Raw genomic sequence first — 18,167 nt, 5'->3', positions numbered from 1 at the left:
TTTTATGTTTTCTACTTTGTTAATTTTTGATCTTATCTTTATTATGTCTTTTCTTTTACTTTGGCTTTAATTTACTTCTCTTACTCTAGCTTCTTAAGATAAAAGCTTGGATAGCTTCTTTTAAGCATTTATCTTTAATATAACCATTTAAAACTATAAACTTCCTTCTAAGTACTGTTCTGTTTTCGTCTCACACATCCCTATATGTTTTTATTACTTAATTCTAAATATCTACTTATTTCTATTATGACCTATTCTCTGATTTATAAGTTCTTTAAATATGTATTACTATTTCCAAATACTTGGAAGATTTTATAGATATCTGTATTTGTTTTCTATTTCTGTATGACAAATGCCCTAATACTTAGTGGCTTGATGCAAAACACAATTCTAATCTCACAGTTTCTGTACATCAGAAAACTGGGCATGACTTAACTGATTCCTCCACTTTAGGGTTTCTCATAAGGCTATAATCAAGGTGTTGGCTGGAGCTACAGTCTCATATGAAAGCTCAACTGAGGAAGGATCCACTTCTTAGCTTGCTCACATGATCATTAGCAGAATTCAATTTCTCAACATAAATTAACAATCTCTTCAAATTGTAGTTCCAATTTCATCCCGCTGCCCTTTGAAATTATTGTCATATATTTTACTGCTGAAAATGTTATAAACCCCTGAACTTATTATCAATCTTCCTTCAAGTGATTAATTTTTTAAAGTATTTAAAAAAAAAAAGAAAACTAATCTGTTTTATCCATATACATTATTTCCATCTTTTCTATATCTCCTGATTTTTATATGATATTGTTTTCTTCAGCCTGAATAAATTCTTTTTGCATTTCTTGCAATGTAAGTCTGCTGGCTAGGGCTTTTTCCATCCCTCAAATACTGAGGTTTTTCCTGACTTGCATATACACAGGTTGAGACTACATTCAGCCCAGCAAAAAAATAGCTGAAAGGCTGAAAGAATGAGCAGAAATTTCAGCAGCTTCCCAGTGCAAAGGTATTGGAAAAGAGTTTGCAGCCCAAGTTCTGCCAGTTTAGAGTGACTAATTAAATGCATCAGACTTTCCATTGAAACCCAAGAAGGTCCATGCCTCAGGATTAGCATCTACATCTCAGGATTAAGGACTATACTATAGGACTTTTAGGCATTCCTCTACCAACTGGACTACTCTTCCTTCTTTACCCTTTATAATTTCCACCACTTATTAGTTCAGGTGGGTCAGTAGAGGCATTTCATTATATCTTTCCTACAAATAATATAAGTACAATTCTCAGGTAAAGCTCTAAATAAACTTCAATCAAGTTCTCCCACTCCAGCAAAAAGGGATTGAGTGCCTTATCCTAGCACCTACTAACTTAATGTCACAAATGAGAGAAATAGTTGGGTTTTATTCTCTAAAGTCAAGACAATCTTATGGGAAAAGAATAATAATGTCCTTCTTAAGATTTATCACCCATTTGTGTGCTTCTTTCCTTTTTGTCATGATTTTCCCATTTAACCACTTATTACCCATCTGAACACAATTTCAGGTTTTGATTAAGTTATCATTATATGAGTTGTAAGGGGTATAATATGTTTTTGTGATACACTTCTTAGCCACTGGACATGGGGAAAATTGTGACTTGGTTCAGTAATATGTAATTTAGGGGAACAAATTGGTACACCATGTATTGTTCCAAGCTTGATAGCATTTTCATTCGTGTTTTGGATCACAGGCTAACTGAAGTCCAAAGTGGAATTAAAAGATAATCCATTTGAGGCTACTGGGAGCTATGGCTAATGGTCTTTTGTAACATCCCTACAAGCTATGTGGTGATCCTTAGCCCTAACAAATCCTCCTCAAGTGATTTTAAACAGCTTTTCTGTTATTATCATAGCACATTAGTCTCTATCACATTGGTGACATTGGTTGACTTCGTGGTATATGTTGTTATTCTGCCCATTAGTATGTGTCATTTATCCCATATATTAAAGTAGCTACCTCCAGAGGGGAAGTAAAATGCATTCTATTCGTCTTTTTGAGTCAATACTTGGATTCTTTGAAGGATTGACATGACCCACTTTAACCTTCCTTCTGAGTACTCTAAGACCTTCCATAACATCATTCTCTGTCATGGACATGGTCATCCACTCATCAAGGGCTTATTTGTATGACAAAATGTTGAAGCTAATTGCTACAACCCATGGATTTGTAAATATCAAGACATTGCTCTGAAGGTGAGAACCAGTCTCCCTGCAGTGATATATGCTGCTCACATATATAGTCACTGAGTAGACTTAATTTTGTCTTATTTGACCAAGGTTTTACCTTTCAGAGAGAATTTTCGAAGATTTCCATGTGAATCCTACCCTTTTGTTTGGGAACTTTCATTGGGAAATTAAGTATCTTGTGTTTCTTTTGCAGGAAGTGAATAATTACATTCTTATAACTTACAAATGAGTGAATGACAAACTCTACCAGAGGTTCTGTTTTGTTCTGAAAGTTATGTTTATGAATATGATATACTTTCCCTGAGCCACCTCCCAGAGCATTTTTTTATATATACTAATTCCATTTCATTAAAAAGCTTTGTTGTTCTACTCCATCTTTTTGAGAATGACCCTCTGACATCACCCATGACATAAAGGGCACTGGTGATACTTTTAAGATGTGTCTACAAACATCCAATGACTTCTAGTTGTTGTCTTTCAAACAAGCTGCATTTGGCCACTGTATCAAAGAATTATTGACTCACAAATCCCAATGTTCCTTAAGGGTGACAGTACTAGACTTCTGCCAAAGTCTCCATGTTGCAAGCATTTATATAGTAGATGCTTCTGAAAACATCTGAGCAATAGTATTATGGGATTCACTGACATTGCCTGAGTATCTTCCCATTTTGAATCTCCTAGAGCCAACGTCATTTCTTTCTTGTTACTAGGATATGAAAGGGATAGTGTTGAATTTGGTAGGGTTTGTAGATTGTCTCTAATGATCATGGACTATGTTATTTCCAGAAACTTGCCTGATTGGCTCAGCCTCTGTACTTTGGCTGGATTGATCAGTCATATTTCACTAACCATACGCATCATAGCTCTTATATCCTTCCAAGCTTCTTCCTTTGAAAAGCAAACTATGACGTCATCAACGTAATGAATACACTTACTTTGAGTGTGGTCATATCTAAACTACATTAAAAAATATGGCAGTATGTTAAGTACATATTTATTTGGGTAAAAATGGTAAACATATATTACCTTCCTTTCCATATAAAAGCTAACTATGTCTGACATTCCTTTGATTCTAAAAGTTCATCTGTAAGCATAAAGATACACAAATTGCAATTAAATTTTGAAAGGATAATGAGCCATTCTAGATGATAATACAGATTACATTGTTGCAACAATTAAAATTATGTGGTACTGGTTCAAAAATAGATATATATGTAAATGAATAAAAGGGATTATAAATTAACCCAATTTCACATACATATTTAAAATGAGACTGTTTCAGTTAAGAGACTTTTGCTTGTAAATGACAGAAAAGTCAAATTGTTTTGAAATATAAAGATATTTGTTGATTGGCTAACATAACTGCAAACTTCAAACTTATGGAAGCTTCATAGTTAGTTGATAAAATGAATCAGTTATGTTATAAAAAGGTTCTTTTCTTTATTCACTGTCCCATTTATCACAGTGTTGGATTTATCTTAACCTGCTCTCTTAGCACTAGAAGGATTGCTACCTGTAACAATTCAGAGAAAGGACTCTTTCTATGACTCTGGTAGACTTAATTGAACGTGATTATCAGGTGAAAATGGAAATGCTATAAAACGGTATTGGCAAGGAAGAATATTTTTGTCTCTCAGGTGATCCACTTGGCTACTTACTGCTACTCTATTCCCACTGTGACAGTAAATGAGAAAATACAGGAACTCTGGCCTGAGAAAAGCATAGGGAAGAGGTGATCAGACATTTTAGGGGTGAAGTTCTGGGCTACACATCTAGATAAGTCACTGAGACCAGTCAAGATGTTAGTGGAAGATGAACTGAGAATAGAATTGTGAGTGAAGGAAGAAGAAGATAAGTAGAAGTTAAAATTCTAAGATCAGCTGCAGTGGCAAAGGACATGGTTTATCCTTCTAAGCATTCTCTTCTAACTTTCCCCCAGAAAGAGGGTCCTAGATGAACTGTTCCCATGATATATATGAAGAAATGGATTCAAGCGGCATAAAGGATCGACTGAGGTGAATATGCTGATGTAATACCCTGTTCTCCTCTTAGTAAAGAATAATATATTGTTCCTGTTACTGGGAGTGCTGTTAGTAGACAATCTATTCAAGTTTAACTTCTTCAAAGTTCACATAAGCTTCAGGGATCCACCTTATCAAAGGTCTCATGCCCTTTCCCAGAGCAGTACCTCATTGCTTCCAGATAAATAACTAGGTTCAGGTGTCAGTAGAGCCCAAGTAGGAAATACAGTCTTGTTTTAGAAGGAAAGTTTTTTGATTAAAAAAATGCAGTATCTGGATAGTATATGTTGGCAATAACTGGAGTAACATGTGGAAATGGATCTCTTGGATATTGAAATAGAGGAGGGCAAAATATAAGGCTACATGGAGGAAAGTTTATTAGCATGGGGATATTCCCTCATGAATATACACAGCATATAGTATAATATGACTAGAGCGGACTAAGAACATACTGTATGCTACACATATAGGACAGTATTCCAAACTTTCAGATCAGGGTATCCCAGGTGGCACCGTGACCCAGCCTTCAGTAGGCCATTCCAATGTTCTATTCGGCCAATTGCTTCTAGGTGATGAGTAACATGGTTATGCCAGTGAATTCTATGGTGGTGAGCAATTTGCTTTACTTTATTTTCTCTAAAATCTCTCTCCTGATTAGAGAAGATAGAGAAGACAATGAGTGGAGTACCATGGCAATGGATAATGGGTTCAGATCCATGAATAATGAAGCAGGCTGAATCACTGCTTGTAGCAGGGACAAATATATATCTAGAATATGTGATGACTAGATGCTGTCTCCTCCAGGTTGAAGAGTTTCAATGAAGTAAGCTGCCACAGTCGTTGGTTGGTTTCCCTAGAGAATTGTGCCCTATGAGGGAGTCAGTGATGGACTTTACTGACAGAATTTTGGACATTTAGCAGTGATAGTAGCCAGACCAGGAATGCTGAAAGCCACATCATGTTGAGCCTGTGTAGAACACTCATTTCTGCCACAGGGACCACAAAAGTGCCTGGGGATAAAGGCTGACTGATATTCATAAGACAGGTCATTTTGTCAACCAGACTTTTGAGAGCCTTCTCTGCAGTGGATTCTCTTTGAGAGGCACTTATATGAGAAACAAACATTCTTGTATTTGGTGTCCATTTTGAGTGATCCATCCACATACTGCTCCTCCAGACTGCTTTGTCATCCATTCTTCCATTTTTCCTTTCCTTTAATAGTTTATAAAATCTATAGTTAGTGTCCTTGAGTCAGTGGAGATCCATGAGTCAGCAATTTCTCCTTCCATGTGAAGTGGAAAACCATAGGTACTGCTCAAATTACTGCTTACTAGGAAGATTTCCTTCACTACAATCCTTCAAGACCTCCCTCAAGTGAGACTGCGGTGCAGCAATTGTCCACTTTTGCCTATTGTTACCATGCTATGCAGATTTATTCATACACTTGCTGTTATTGTTATTCTCTCCATCCCACTGCTTATTTTAGTTTTACTTTTCTGTCATTTTAATATCTTCTTGAATATATGTTTAGTGCATTGGTTTTTCAAGATTTATCAATTTTTAGTGCATGCAAATAAAATTTTAGCTGACTCTCACAGCTTTGCTGTGCTGTACTTTCATCATTGTTAAGCTCTAAATATTTTCTAATTTCTGATGTGATTTATTGTGCCCAGGGGTGATTTAGAAATGCAGTGCTTAATTTTCAAACATATAGGAATTTTCTGGTTACTTTTAGGTTTTTATTTTCTAGCTTATTTTCTTCATGGTCAGAGACATATTTTATGATTGTAATTCAATGAAATTTGTTAAGAATTGCTTTATGACCCAGTATATAATCAATTTTGAAAAATATTCCCTCTGAACTTGAAAAGAAGATGGAATTTGAAGTTGTTGGATGTATTGTTTTCTTACGTCATAGGTCACATTTGCTAATAATGTTTTTTAAATTTTTTATATCTCTATGAACTTTTTGTTGTGTGCATGTTCTTGCTGTTACTGAGAGTTGTGCTGATATCTACTTCTATTATTGCTGATTTATCTATTATTTCTTTCAAGACAATATAGTTTTCCAAAATATATATTAGGAAGCTATGTTTTTAGTCACATACCCATTTATAATTGTTGCCTATTTCTGCTATATTGACCTTTTGCTCTTGTAGAACTTTTATATGTGGAAATGCTTCTTGCCTTGAAGCCTATTTTCTTTCTGATGGCAGTATAGAAAAAGTGCCCCTTTTCTGGCTAAAATTTATTCCACTATATTATTTTCATCTTTTATCCTCTTATGTATGATGTTTATCTTGTAAGGCTCATGCCAATGAGTTTGTTTTCTTTTGGCACTATGAAGACATAATTCCTCTATCTTCTTGCTTTCTATCCTTTTAAGAGATTGGTTGTCAGTATTATTGCTACTTCCTTGAATGCAATAAGTCCTTAAGGTTTTCTCTTTGTCTTTGGTTTTATTATGCCCTAAGTTTTCTATTTATCCTTTTTTTGAAATTTATCATTTTTAAAAATTAATTAAAGTTTTTGCTGAGGAAGATTCAGCCTGAGCTAACATCTCCTGCTAATCTTCCTCTTTTTGTATGTGAGCCACCACCAGAGGATAACCAGTGACAGACAAGTGGTATAGGTCTGTGCCCAGCCTCTGAAGCAGTGCATGCCAAACTTAACCACTAGGCCACCAGGGCTGGCCCCTCAAAATTATCATTTAAAAATTTTATTCTTCATGAGATTTGTAACTCTGTATGAATGCACATCTTAATGCCTTTCAATAGTTTGGGGAAAAATTCAGTCCTATCCTCAAATATTTTGCCTACCTTGTCTCTTTTTCCTCTCTTTCTTAAATTGTAACTAAATTAAAAGTATGTTGAAGCTAGGTGCTGTACCTTTTAGTGTCTTTTATGCTATTTCCTGCATTGTCCACCTTTTTACCTCTCTCTTATTTGCATATTCTGCATATTCTCTTCCAATCTTTCTCCCCATTTATTAATTCCCTATTCATATGTGTTTAATCTGCTGTTAAACCCAATAATTGAGTTCTTAATTTCAGTTATATATTTTAGTTTTCAAATTTCTTTGATTCAATTTGTTATGCATCTTGTGCTTTAATTATTTGAACATACTAAATTTGTTTTGAAATGCTTGTTTTTTCCTAGTCTGGATCATCTATATCTGTTTCTATTGCTATTGCTTTTCAATTAAGCCTTGTATTCTCCGATGTTTTGTTATCTTCTTTTTTGTGCCAGATTTTATATTCAAAAAGTTGTAGAGATAATTCAAGGATTTTATGGTGTTTTCATCCTTAAGAGAGATTTCATTTTGTTTCTAGTTGGGAGCTAGGTTTGGGCGAAAGCAAGAACACAGATAATCTCATCAAGAAATTAGATGATTCAAGCTGGGCTTGAGTTTCTCTGAGAACTACTCTATTTTCTCTTCACCCTGACTTCAACAGTAAAGCCCGTTATGGTCTCAAATGAGAGCCTGATTGTTTACTAAAGACTCTTTTCCTTTTTTTTCTTTTTGTGAGAAATATTTGCCCTGAATTAATATCTGTTGCCAATTCTCCTTTATTTCCCTTGAGGCAGATTAGCCCTGAGCTAACATCTGTGCCAATCTTCCTCTACTTTGTATGTGGGATATCTTTAGCTCATGGCTGATGGGTGAAGTAGGTCTGCATCTGGGATCCAAACCTGTGAACCCAGGCCACTGAAATGGAGCATGTGGCACTTTAACCACTTGGCCACGGAGCCGGCCCCAAGCTTCTTTTCCCTGATAGACGTTGAATCCCATTTGTTGTTCCCCAGGGCAAAGTGTCTGAAGGAAGTTCCACTTAGCTTTTCAGCCTTTCATTTGTGGTTTTGAGAATTAGCTCACATCTTTATAGAGAAAAGAAGCCAGGAAATGCAGGGTCGAGCTCTCTGGTTTCTCTTCTCTTAAAAATATTGACCCTACAGATCCTTGATTCCTTATTAGATCTCAATGCTTTTAAACACATGCATTTTATATTTCTCTACCTCTTCCAGCTTCTCTTATTGGGAGATTTGGTGCAAAATAAGCCGTTCTTGCTTTTCCATTGACAAATAGAGTCTCTCCATTGAGTTTTCTAGTTTGGGAATGGATGTGGTTTATAGAGAATCACTATGAATTATTAACTATTTTAAGGCAATGTATATGTCATTCAATATTTTCAGTGTTGGAGCACATAAATTCAGCTTCAGGGCTGCTGTGGACATCATCTATCTAGCAAATTCTTTCACTTCATTTAGCTATGCAGAAAGCATTAATAGTTTTTTTGCATTCAGCTTGGAGGGACATAGAGAAATATATCTCTGCATATATTAGTTCTCCAGCTCTGAGTTGCAATTTAGTTCACCGTAAGCTTGATCATATCAGATGGTTCTCCTAAATTAAGGATAACTTCTATGTGTTTTGCCATTCACCTGTAAGAGAGGAACAGTGCTTACATGTACTCTTTAAATCTTAGAATTAATACATGTAACATTTGTAGTTGTTGGATTTCCTCCATTTGTTAGGTAAGCTGAAAACCTCCAACTTTTGGTGTGGCTTAGCACATAATAACGATCTTCAGTTGGTTCATATATGTATTTAATGACTCTTTACCTAAGACCCTTATGACCTAGAAAATGCAATATTAAACTAAATACAGTGGAGATGAACATGCTCAGTGGAGCCCATAGTAAGTCATGTTAAGACAAACAACAATGGAAGCTGTCAGAGATTTGAGGTACAGGCAGGCTCTTGCTGGAAAATAATATCTTTCTTGACAAAGTGTTACCCAATTAATATTGGACTAAAATTAAGGTACTGAATTGATGGACTGAAAAACATTATGATTCCACCTGACATGGATTCAGGCCTTGATCAACAATATCCACTCCAAACCAGAACTACATATTTGTGATTACTTGTCTTTTGAAGAACTGAAACATCAACTTGAATTACTTTCCAGTCTCAAGGCTTTCTGCCTCTGAGCCTCAGGGCCTCTTGAGCAAAGGCTCTAATAGCTAGAGTAAGGACCTCCTTTGTTGGGGATATGAATGGATAAAGAAGACTGAAACTAGTTTTCCTTTCATTTTGGCTGAAATATTATTTGCCTTACCTAAATATTTCCTAATATGAAGATCAGAATTTATTACTTTGTTTAACAGTTTTTTCTTTTCAAACTGCTGGCTTTTCACATATTTGGCTGTTCGCTACTCTTTCTTGGCAAGAGCCAACTCTTTTTTTTCTAGATATTGTTCTAGGGGAGAAAATTGTCCAGAAGAGGTTACTTTATTTGCTTTTGTTCCAAATATTCTAACAAACTAATCTATAATGACCTTACATTAGCTCTCATTTAAAACAGTAATGATGTAAATACCACAGGCTGTGTCCACACAAATAAATGGAAGAATGATTTTCCTGATAGAATGGCCCAAGTGATTTCCAGGTTGGAGTCTATTTTCCACTCGTATCTAGTCCTGTAGGTGTTTTCTTGTTATATTTTCCTTTTCATAGATATCCCTCATTGCTTATAGAAGTTTAGGGATGTTCCCAATTTCCTGGGATGAAGTTGGAGAGAGGTAGAGACATGTTTTTAATTAGGGAGGAAGACGCCTTAGGGATAATCTGTTTGAATGATTGAAAGGCTAAAGGGCTTTACTATTACCAGGGGGAGTGCTCAGTTATTGGCTATTCTAGGAAGTCAAATCTCAACATTTGCCTTGTTAGGTACAGAGATACATTAATGGTCAGAGACATGAATGTCATCCTAAATCAACAAAGTAAAGTACTTTTGGTAATTAACTGAGAAGAGATACATAGAAACAACCAATTTCAGTGTTTTTAAATTTGGGGGATTTTTGTTTTGTCAAATAATGGGCTTGCCCAAATTAATTTCCACTAATTAGGTCAGTTTCTACATAGTCATGAGAATATATCAGCTTTGTTTTTCTTTGAAGAAATTTTCCCAGCAGGTGAGAATGTTTAATTATCTTTGCACAGTAAATATTTATGTTGTATTTGTGTCTTTCTATTCTAGGCATCCACACTGAATACTCCTACATTTATCTAAAAGTTTCAGATGATGGGGAGCCTGCGTGGAAATATGGAAAATGTGGCCACTTGAAACTATTTCTAGATCCACTGATCAGCCATACGTTATTATGTATTCTATGGTAACACATAGATACATGAGGTATATACAGTTACCTCATGTGAAGGAGGGAAGCACTGATTTTGAAGACTGAGGAAAAAAACGCAAGAGGTGAGTTCTTGTAACAAACAACAAAGGATATTCATTGAAAATTCATATATTTAATTTATATATATATTTAAATATAGTCAAGCCTTAAACGTCATATATTTTCATTGGAGGAGGTCTGGATTTAGTAAAGTAAGCTAGCAAAATGTAAAAATTAACCAGAATATACAAAATGTATTTGTTTTTGGTATTACAACCTGGCTGATGTTCATTGTCCATTTTGCCAAATCACAAAGAGAAACAGGTAATTCATTACACATACACTAATGAATCTATAATTTAGGTTCACGGGCTGTTATATTTTATGTGATATGTTTATATTTATAATTACTTTTAGATAGTTTTATTAGAGAATTTAAAATGATATATCGTGTGTTAGAATATAAAGGAATGAATGGCTATTTTGTTCTGGGGGCTTGATAAGAATTGTTATGTGTGAAGCTTTTAAAATTATCACAGCAACCATGTTTATACATATTCATAAATAAACCCATGTTCGGGGATGGACCTTGCTTACTGTTACTTAACAAGGCATAAAACTGTAGTTATAAAGTACTATAGTAGTTTTCTACCTTAGGATTTCAATTTGTATTTTTTTAAAAACATATTCTTAAGAAACTATTATAAATTATCTTCTTAAAATAGAGAATTGTTAACTTACTGGTTTAACTTGAAAGCCTAGTAATACTATCTTTTAGTTTTTATGGTATCAAATTTTGATGTCATACACTGTGGAGAATAGTTTATATAACTAATTTTCACATGTAAATAATTTACCTGGCTGATAGAAGATTCATCCTGGTGAAATTCTATACTGATGATTAATAAGAGTAAGAGCACTAGATTCTGCAGAAAGTAAGGAGTGAAAAGAATTAATTGGATACAGATGACCTTCTACCCTTATGTTCTTCAACAGGTGAGCCTTCATCAATCCACAGCTTCAGCAATGACAGAACTTCTGAATTGAGTGGGAGCAGTGATGTGAGTGACCCTGTGGAATGCTCCTCACAGTGGGCTTCTAAAGAAAGCTCAGACTTTCCTGCACAAGTCCTTTCCCCACCAAATCCATATGAAGGGAATCAACTCGTCTATATTTGAGGTTTAGTAATTGGGTGATTTTTTTGAGCAGTGAATAATCTGAAAGTTTGGGTTTGTATTTGTAGTTATACAATTCTTCTCTCTTGTTATTTGTCATGTCTTCTCATTTTGTCATAACCATCAGACGTAGAGTGAGAGAGCAATGCTTTTTATACCTCTAGAATTTCCTTCTACTACGATGTACTGTTTATTTGGTATGGCTTCGTACAAAGCCTCCTGAGTAACCCCTGGGAGCCTCAAGGAATTGGGGCTTTCAGCACTTGCTCACTAAAGGAAGTATTTGTGAAGATGTTTTTAAAGACTATGACCTCACTTAATTATCACATTAATATTATTATCACATATGGATATCCGTTTCTTAAATATAATTTGTACTTCCTGATTTGATCCTTCTTTTCTTTTCTTTTCTACTTTTTTTCTGGTATTTTGCTTGCTTCTGGTTAAAATACATCTAGTCAAAACACTTACATGAATAGGTAAATCTTACTACTCATACATAACAAAATAGATAATTCCTAAGACATACCATCTTATCTTATGCCCCAATTGGGATTCATAAACTATAGATATAATATTTTTTTATCCTGGAGTATGTCTATAATTCTTATCAAATTGACAAAGATCCAGATGTCTTGTTCTGATACAATGTTCATAGTGAAGAACTCAAGAGCATTAATAATAGCTGTCATCCATTGAGCCTTTAGCAGATGTCAGGCACTTACCCTGTTCTGGACACTTTACTTGTACTGAAACAACAATCCAAAAGAGTAGACATAATTTTTAAAAGTAATGGTGATAAGTATGGAAAATTTTATTTAATTATAAAAATATGAATAAAGAAAATAAAATTGTCTGCAGAATAGTATAAGGTGGATCTGCACTAATAGTATCATAGATAGTTGGACTGAAAAGGATTCTGACAATGTCTAGTTCAAACCCTTTGTTTTCCAATAAGCAAACTAAGAAGACTTGTAATTACATTTTGCAAATGACCCAAACTCATGCCTTTTTACACTGAACTTGGACTTTTCCCTTGAGTATGCTGCTTTTTCAAATCTGAGCACTGAAGTTCTGTCTTGAGCTCTCTCAGTACCTAAGAAGCGTTGTAAATAAAACTGTGTCCCATTGTCTTCTACTTCTCTTGCCAGTGTCTTCGACCTCTCTTTCCTCTACCTCTATTTTCTCCTCCCTCACTACCTTTCTCATCCCAAGAGTTTTGAATAAAAAGATACTACCTGTTAATGTAATAGTTGGTGATAGTCATGAGCTATTTCATTTCAGTTCAAAAATATTTGGTGAAAATTTAGGTAGTGTTCCATGTGTTAAGATTTGTGTGATAGGCAATGATTAAATGGAGAGAATTACAACTGCTTAAGACGCTGACAGAGGGTCAGACCACGTAGTTGCCATAGGGAGCAAAAACTTAAATGATTTTGTGGTTATTTGACACAGTTCAAAGTCTAGTTTCTTTAAATTTAATGAGAGATTAATGAAGACTGTACCTCCTTTGAAACATGAAGGATTGAATATCTAACAGCAGAATATCATACTATTAGGTGGGTTAGTCCAGAAGAGGAATTATTTTTGGTGTTACGTAGATCATATTGTTACAGTGCTCACCACAAACGCTACCAACTCAAAGGTCTGACTTCACACCAATTTATTTAGAGTTTATCATCATCGGCAGAGAGTAAGTTTCTAGAGAGTAGGAACCCTTTCCTTGTTCATCATTTCTGACTTTTATGCCAAGAACTGACACAGTTTAAAGAAAGCTTTATTAAATGTAAGATTCAATTGTTGGGCCTTTGATTGTGCTTCTCCACAGAAGATCCACGAAGATTTTTAGATAGAACCTCTTTCTGGTAGTCCCAACAAAATCGTCTGAGGAGAAGTAGAATTGTCAAAGGAAGAAGTAATGGGTTCTTTGGTAGAAGAACTCAATAGATATTTACTAAATGTTTATTGCGCGTAAACCACTGTAGAAGACATAATGGTGAAGGTGTGCCTGTAACATGATGGATGTGTTCATAGTCATGTTCACAATTTCATTTCAGGTTCTGTTCTTCTGAGCTCTAATCCCTGAAACAAGCCTTATAGAAGAGTAAATGGGACATAGTAACAATGTAACAGAATTTGTCCTTCTGGGCCTCACTCGGGATCCTGAGGGGCAAAAAGCATTATTTGTCATGTTTTTACTCATCTACATTGTGACAATGGTGGGCAACCTGCTCATTGTGGTGACTGTCTTTGCCAGCCCTTCTCTGGGCTCCCCAATGTACTACTTCCTTGCCTATCTATCACTCATGGATGCAATTTATTCCACTGTCATTTCACCCAAATTGATTATAGATTTACTTTTTGACAAAAAAACAATTTCCTTCCCAGGTTGCATGGGACAGCTCTTTCTAGAACACTTATTTGGAGGTGCTGAGGTCTTCATTCTGGTGGCAATGGCCTATGATCGCTATGTGGCCATCTGTAAGCCGCTGCACTACTTGACTGTCATGAATCAACACGTTTGCATCCTGCTGGTGGTGGTGGCCTGGGTGGGAGGTTTTTTGCACTCTATGGTTCAACTTCTCTTTGTGTGCAGTCTCCCCTTTTGTGGCCCCAATGTCATTGACCACTTCATCTGTGACATGTACCCATTATTGGAACTTGCGTGCACTGACACCTACTTTGTAGGTTTCACTGTGGTTGCCAATGGTGGAGCAATCTGTATGGTCATCTTCATCCTTCTTCTAATCTCCTATGGAGTCATCCTGAATTCCCTTAAAGCTCACAGTCAGGAAGGGAGGCGCAAAGTCCTGTCTACCTGCAGTTCCCACATCACGGTGGTTGTCCTCTTTTTTGTTCCCTGTATTTTCATGTATGTTAGACCTGTTTCCAACTTTCCCATTGATAAATCCATAACAGTGGTTTATACAATTATCACTCCCATGTTGAATCCTTTAATATACACCTTGAGAAATTCAGAGATGAAAAATGTCATGGAAAAACTCTGGTGTAAAAAATTAACCTCAGATGGAATAAGAATGTGTCACCCACTCTGAACACATTTATTACTAGCTCTAAAATAACAAACAGGCAGTAAATTCTCCCAATGAATGACTTAGTGAATTCAATGGCTTCTCTAGGGATGCTTTTCTTTATTACACAAAAGCATCGCTAAAGTAGAATCAATTGTCCTTTGAGGTTAGAATGAATCTAATAGAGAAATTCTGGAGGATGAATAAAAGGCACAGATATTCATCCTATTACAAAAAAAAAATAAACTAAGTTCCACCTTGCAACTTTGCTTTTCTCAGTTTATATTGAAATAGGACTTTAGAAGAAAGAGTATTTTCTTTTCAAACGTGAAAAACAAGCTACCTTTGAAAATTTACTTTCACTCAAATTAATGAGTCAGCAGTTTGGCTAATACTCAGGACAAACTTCTGGGGCTGAAGTTCATGACTATGAGCCCATTGCTTTGCTGTGATGTGGGCTTCTTGGTTAGAGGCAATGTTGGGTGGGATTTAATGGCAATGAATAAAAAGAGTTTTGTGAATCCATGTACGGGAGTGCTATAAACAGAATGTGTCTATTCCTGTGAAAACAAATCACAGCTTTGCCTCTTTCATGATTAGCTGGTCTGATATAATAAATGTGATAGCAAATATCTGACTGGTGCTTTATCGTGTTCTCTGCAATGGGCTTTATTGATGCCAGTTTGACATTATGCTTCAGAGGCTGCCAGAAAAAGGTTGGTGAGGACAAATCCATATTTTTAAGCCCATGCATAATATTAGACTGCTATTAGATTCAGTTTTTACATCAATCCATTTAGCAAGCAGTGAGAGTGTTACTGGCTCTTAGTTAATATCAGCCCTGATATTTGTTCCCCTACAGTGAACCCACCATATACGAGTCAAAACTAAAACACACATTTCCAGTTTCCTGGTTCTTTAGTTACACTCATGTGTAAATGCTTGTTTCTTTAACCTCTGACTCCCTGAGCTTTACAACCAAATAGAAGTTACAAATTGTTAAAGTCCAGATGGCCTCATGCTGGTCTCCCAGTAAAGTTGTGGCCAATCCCAGGACCTTGAAGTTCTTTTACAGAGAAACTAATGTCCAGAGAATATCAAGAAACTGAAGCTTCCCAGGCCCAACTCCTCAGCTTCCTGACGTCAGAGTCTACCTTCCACCATGGAGATAAACAGCCAAGGACACTCTTCTGAGAAATCCTTTGTCTCTTCCACTGGAAGCAGCCCCAGACATAGGCCGATGGGAAAATGCTGACCGAGAATGCCAAAGCCCCCCTCCCATAGCTAAAACCCCCTACCTGTTTTTCAACAGGGAGAGAGCAATTTTTGAGGCACTAGCTCTTGCTTTGATCCCTCTGCCTGGCAAAGTAAAGCCTTTCCTTTTCCACTTGAGACTCTTGTTCTCGTTATTTGGATTGGTGTCGGGATCAGAGACCAAACTTTCGGTAACAAGAGCTTGGAAAGAACTTGACTGATATTCACAGATGGGTCATCTTGTCAACTTGCCCATCAAGAGTTTCTCCTGGATTGTCTGGTGGGCATTTATGTGGAACAAATGTCTTTACACATCACACTCATTCTAAAAGGTCCGTTCACTGCCTTATTATGTTCCGCACATTTTTGTCACCAAACTTTCAATCTTTTTCTTTCTAAGTTCCTGACCAGCTGGCCAAGCCAAGAATTGGGTAGATCAATGCCTCAGGTCATCTCTTCCTTGCAAATTCTACAACCAGATATGCCTCCTTAAAAAATGCTTACTGGGGTTATTTCCTTTCACTGCTCCCTTTTGTGACCATTCTTGTAGGACCATATGCTATAATAATATTTTTCCTGAAGTCAGGGCACTGTGTAAATCCATATACATAAGTGATTTTTTTTTTGCCTTTAAAAAAAATCTAACTCTCTTAGGTGACCTTTTTTGATACCCTAGGTGTGAATGAGAGAGAAGTGATGAAGCAAAAGGAGCAGTTAATAAGGAAATTTAAAAATAGACGACCAAGTTTTAATCTTTAAAAAACACTTTATTTTTATTTTTATGGAAGATTTTATTTTTTTCCTTTTTCTCCCCAAAGCCCTCCGGTAAATAGTTGTATATTCTTAGTTGTGGGTTCTTCTAGTTGTGGCATGTGGGACGCCGCCTCAGCGTGGCTTAGATGAGTGGTGCCATGTCCACACCCAGGATTCGAACCGACGAAACACTGGGCCACCTGCAGCAGAGCACGTGAACTTAACCACTCAGCCACGGGGCTAGCCCCAAAGCACTTTATTCTTAAAGCAGTTTTTAGTTCACAGCAAAATTGAGTGGAATATGCAGAGACCCTATATATCCCCCATCCCAAAATAGGCAAAATCTCCTCTATTATTGACATCCTACAACACAGTGGTATATTTGTTACATTTGATGGATCTACATTATAACATCATTTCACCTAAAGTCCATAGGTTACATTAGGATTCACTCTTGACATTTAACTTCTTGTAAGTTTGAAAAAATGTACAATGACATGAATCCACCACTGTACTATTGTATAGAGTAGATTCACTGTCCTAAAAATCCTCTGTGCTCTGCCTGTTCTTCCTTCCCTCCCCATTAACCTGTAACAAACACTGATCTTTTTACTGTCTCCATAGTTTTCTCTTTTCCAAAATGTGATACAGTTAGTATCATACAGTATGTAGTCTTTTCGGATTGGCTTCCTTCACTGATAATATGCATGTAAGTTTCCTCCATGTCTTCATGGTTTTATAGCTCATTTCTCTTTATTGTTGAATAACATTCTCTTGTCTGGATATACCAGTTTATTTATCCATTCTTATACTGAAGGACATCTTGGTTGTTTGGGAAATTATGACAGGGTTTGGCAATTATGAACGAGGCTGCTATAAACATCCATGTAAGACTTCTTTGTGGATGAAAATTTTCAACTTCTTTGGATAAATACTAAAGAACATGATTGCAGGAATGTATGGTAAGAGTATGTTTTAGTTTTGTAAGAAACTGTCAAATGTCTTCTAAAGTGGTTTCACCATTTTGCATTCCTACCAACAATGAGTGAAGAGTTCTTGTTCTATGTTCTTGCCAGCATTTGGTGCTGCCTGTATTTTGTATTTTGGCCATTCTAATAGGTGTGTAGTAGTATCTCATTGTCAATTTAATTTGCAATAGCCTAATGACACAGGATGTTGAACACCTTTCCATATACTTACTTCTGCAGAAGTATACTGAACATCTTCTTTGGTGAGGTGTCTGTTAAGGCTTTTCCTCACTTTTTGATATGATTGTTCACTTTCTTATCATTGAATTTTAAGAGTTCTTTGTATATTTTGGTAAAAGACCTTTATTAGATATAACTTGCAAATATTTCTCCCAGTCTGTAGCTTGTCTTCTCATTCTCTTGTATTGACTTTTACAAAGCACAAGTTTTACATTTTCATAAGGTCCAGTTTATTATTATTTTCACTCGTGGATCCCACCTTCCATGTTGTAACTAAAATGTCATTGCCAGACTAAAGATCATCTCTATTTTCTCCTATCT

General features: G+C 35.9%; 1 protein-coding gene across 1 annotated transcript; it reads left to right on the top strand.

Annotated features, from left to right (window-relative positions):
• The first annotated feature begins 13,707 nt into the window (after window positions 1-13,707).
• On the top strand, window positions 13,708-14,655 carry LOC139040429 (olfactory receptor 4A5-like). The gene has a single exon (XM_070487201.1). It carries the CDS (start codon window positions 13,708-13,710, stop codon window positions 14,653-14,655), a length of 948 nt encoding a protein of 315 aa, XP_070343302.1.
• Window positions 14,656-18,167: the final 3,512 nt, after the last annotated feature.

Source organism: Equus asinus, chromosome 17 (genome assembly GCF_041296235.1).
Source record: "Equus asinus isolate D_3611 breed Donkey chromosome 17, EquAss-T2T_v2, whole genome shotgun sequence".
NCBI lineage: Eukaryota > Metazoa > Chordata > Mammalia > Perissodactyla > Equidae > Equus > Equus asinus.
Note: the sequence above shows the minus strand (reverse complement) of the source record. Positions and strands in the feature narration are given on the sequence as shown.

Coding starts and splice junctions, on each gene's coding strand:
- LOC139040429 (XM_070487201.1), top strand. CDS start 13,708: ATGGGACATAGTAACAATGTAACAGAATTTGTCCTTCTGGGCCTCACT.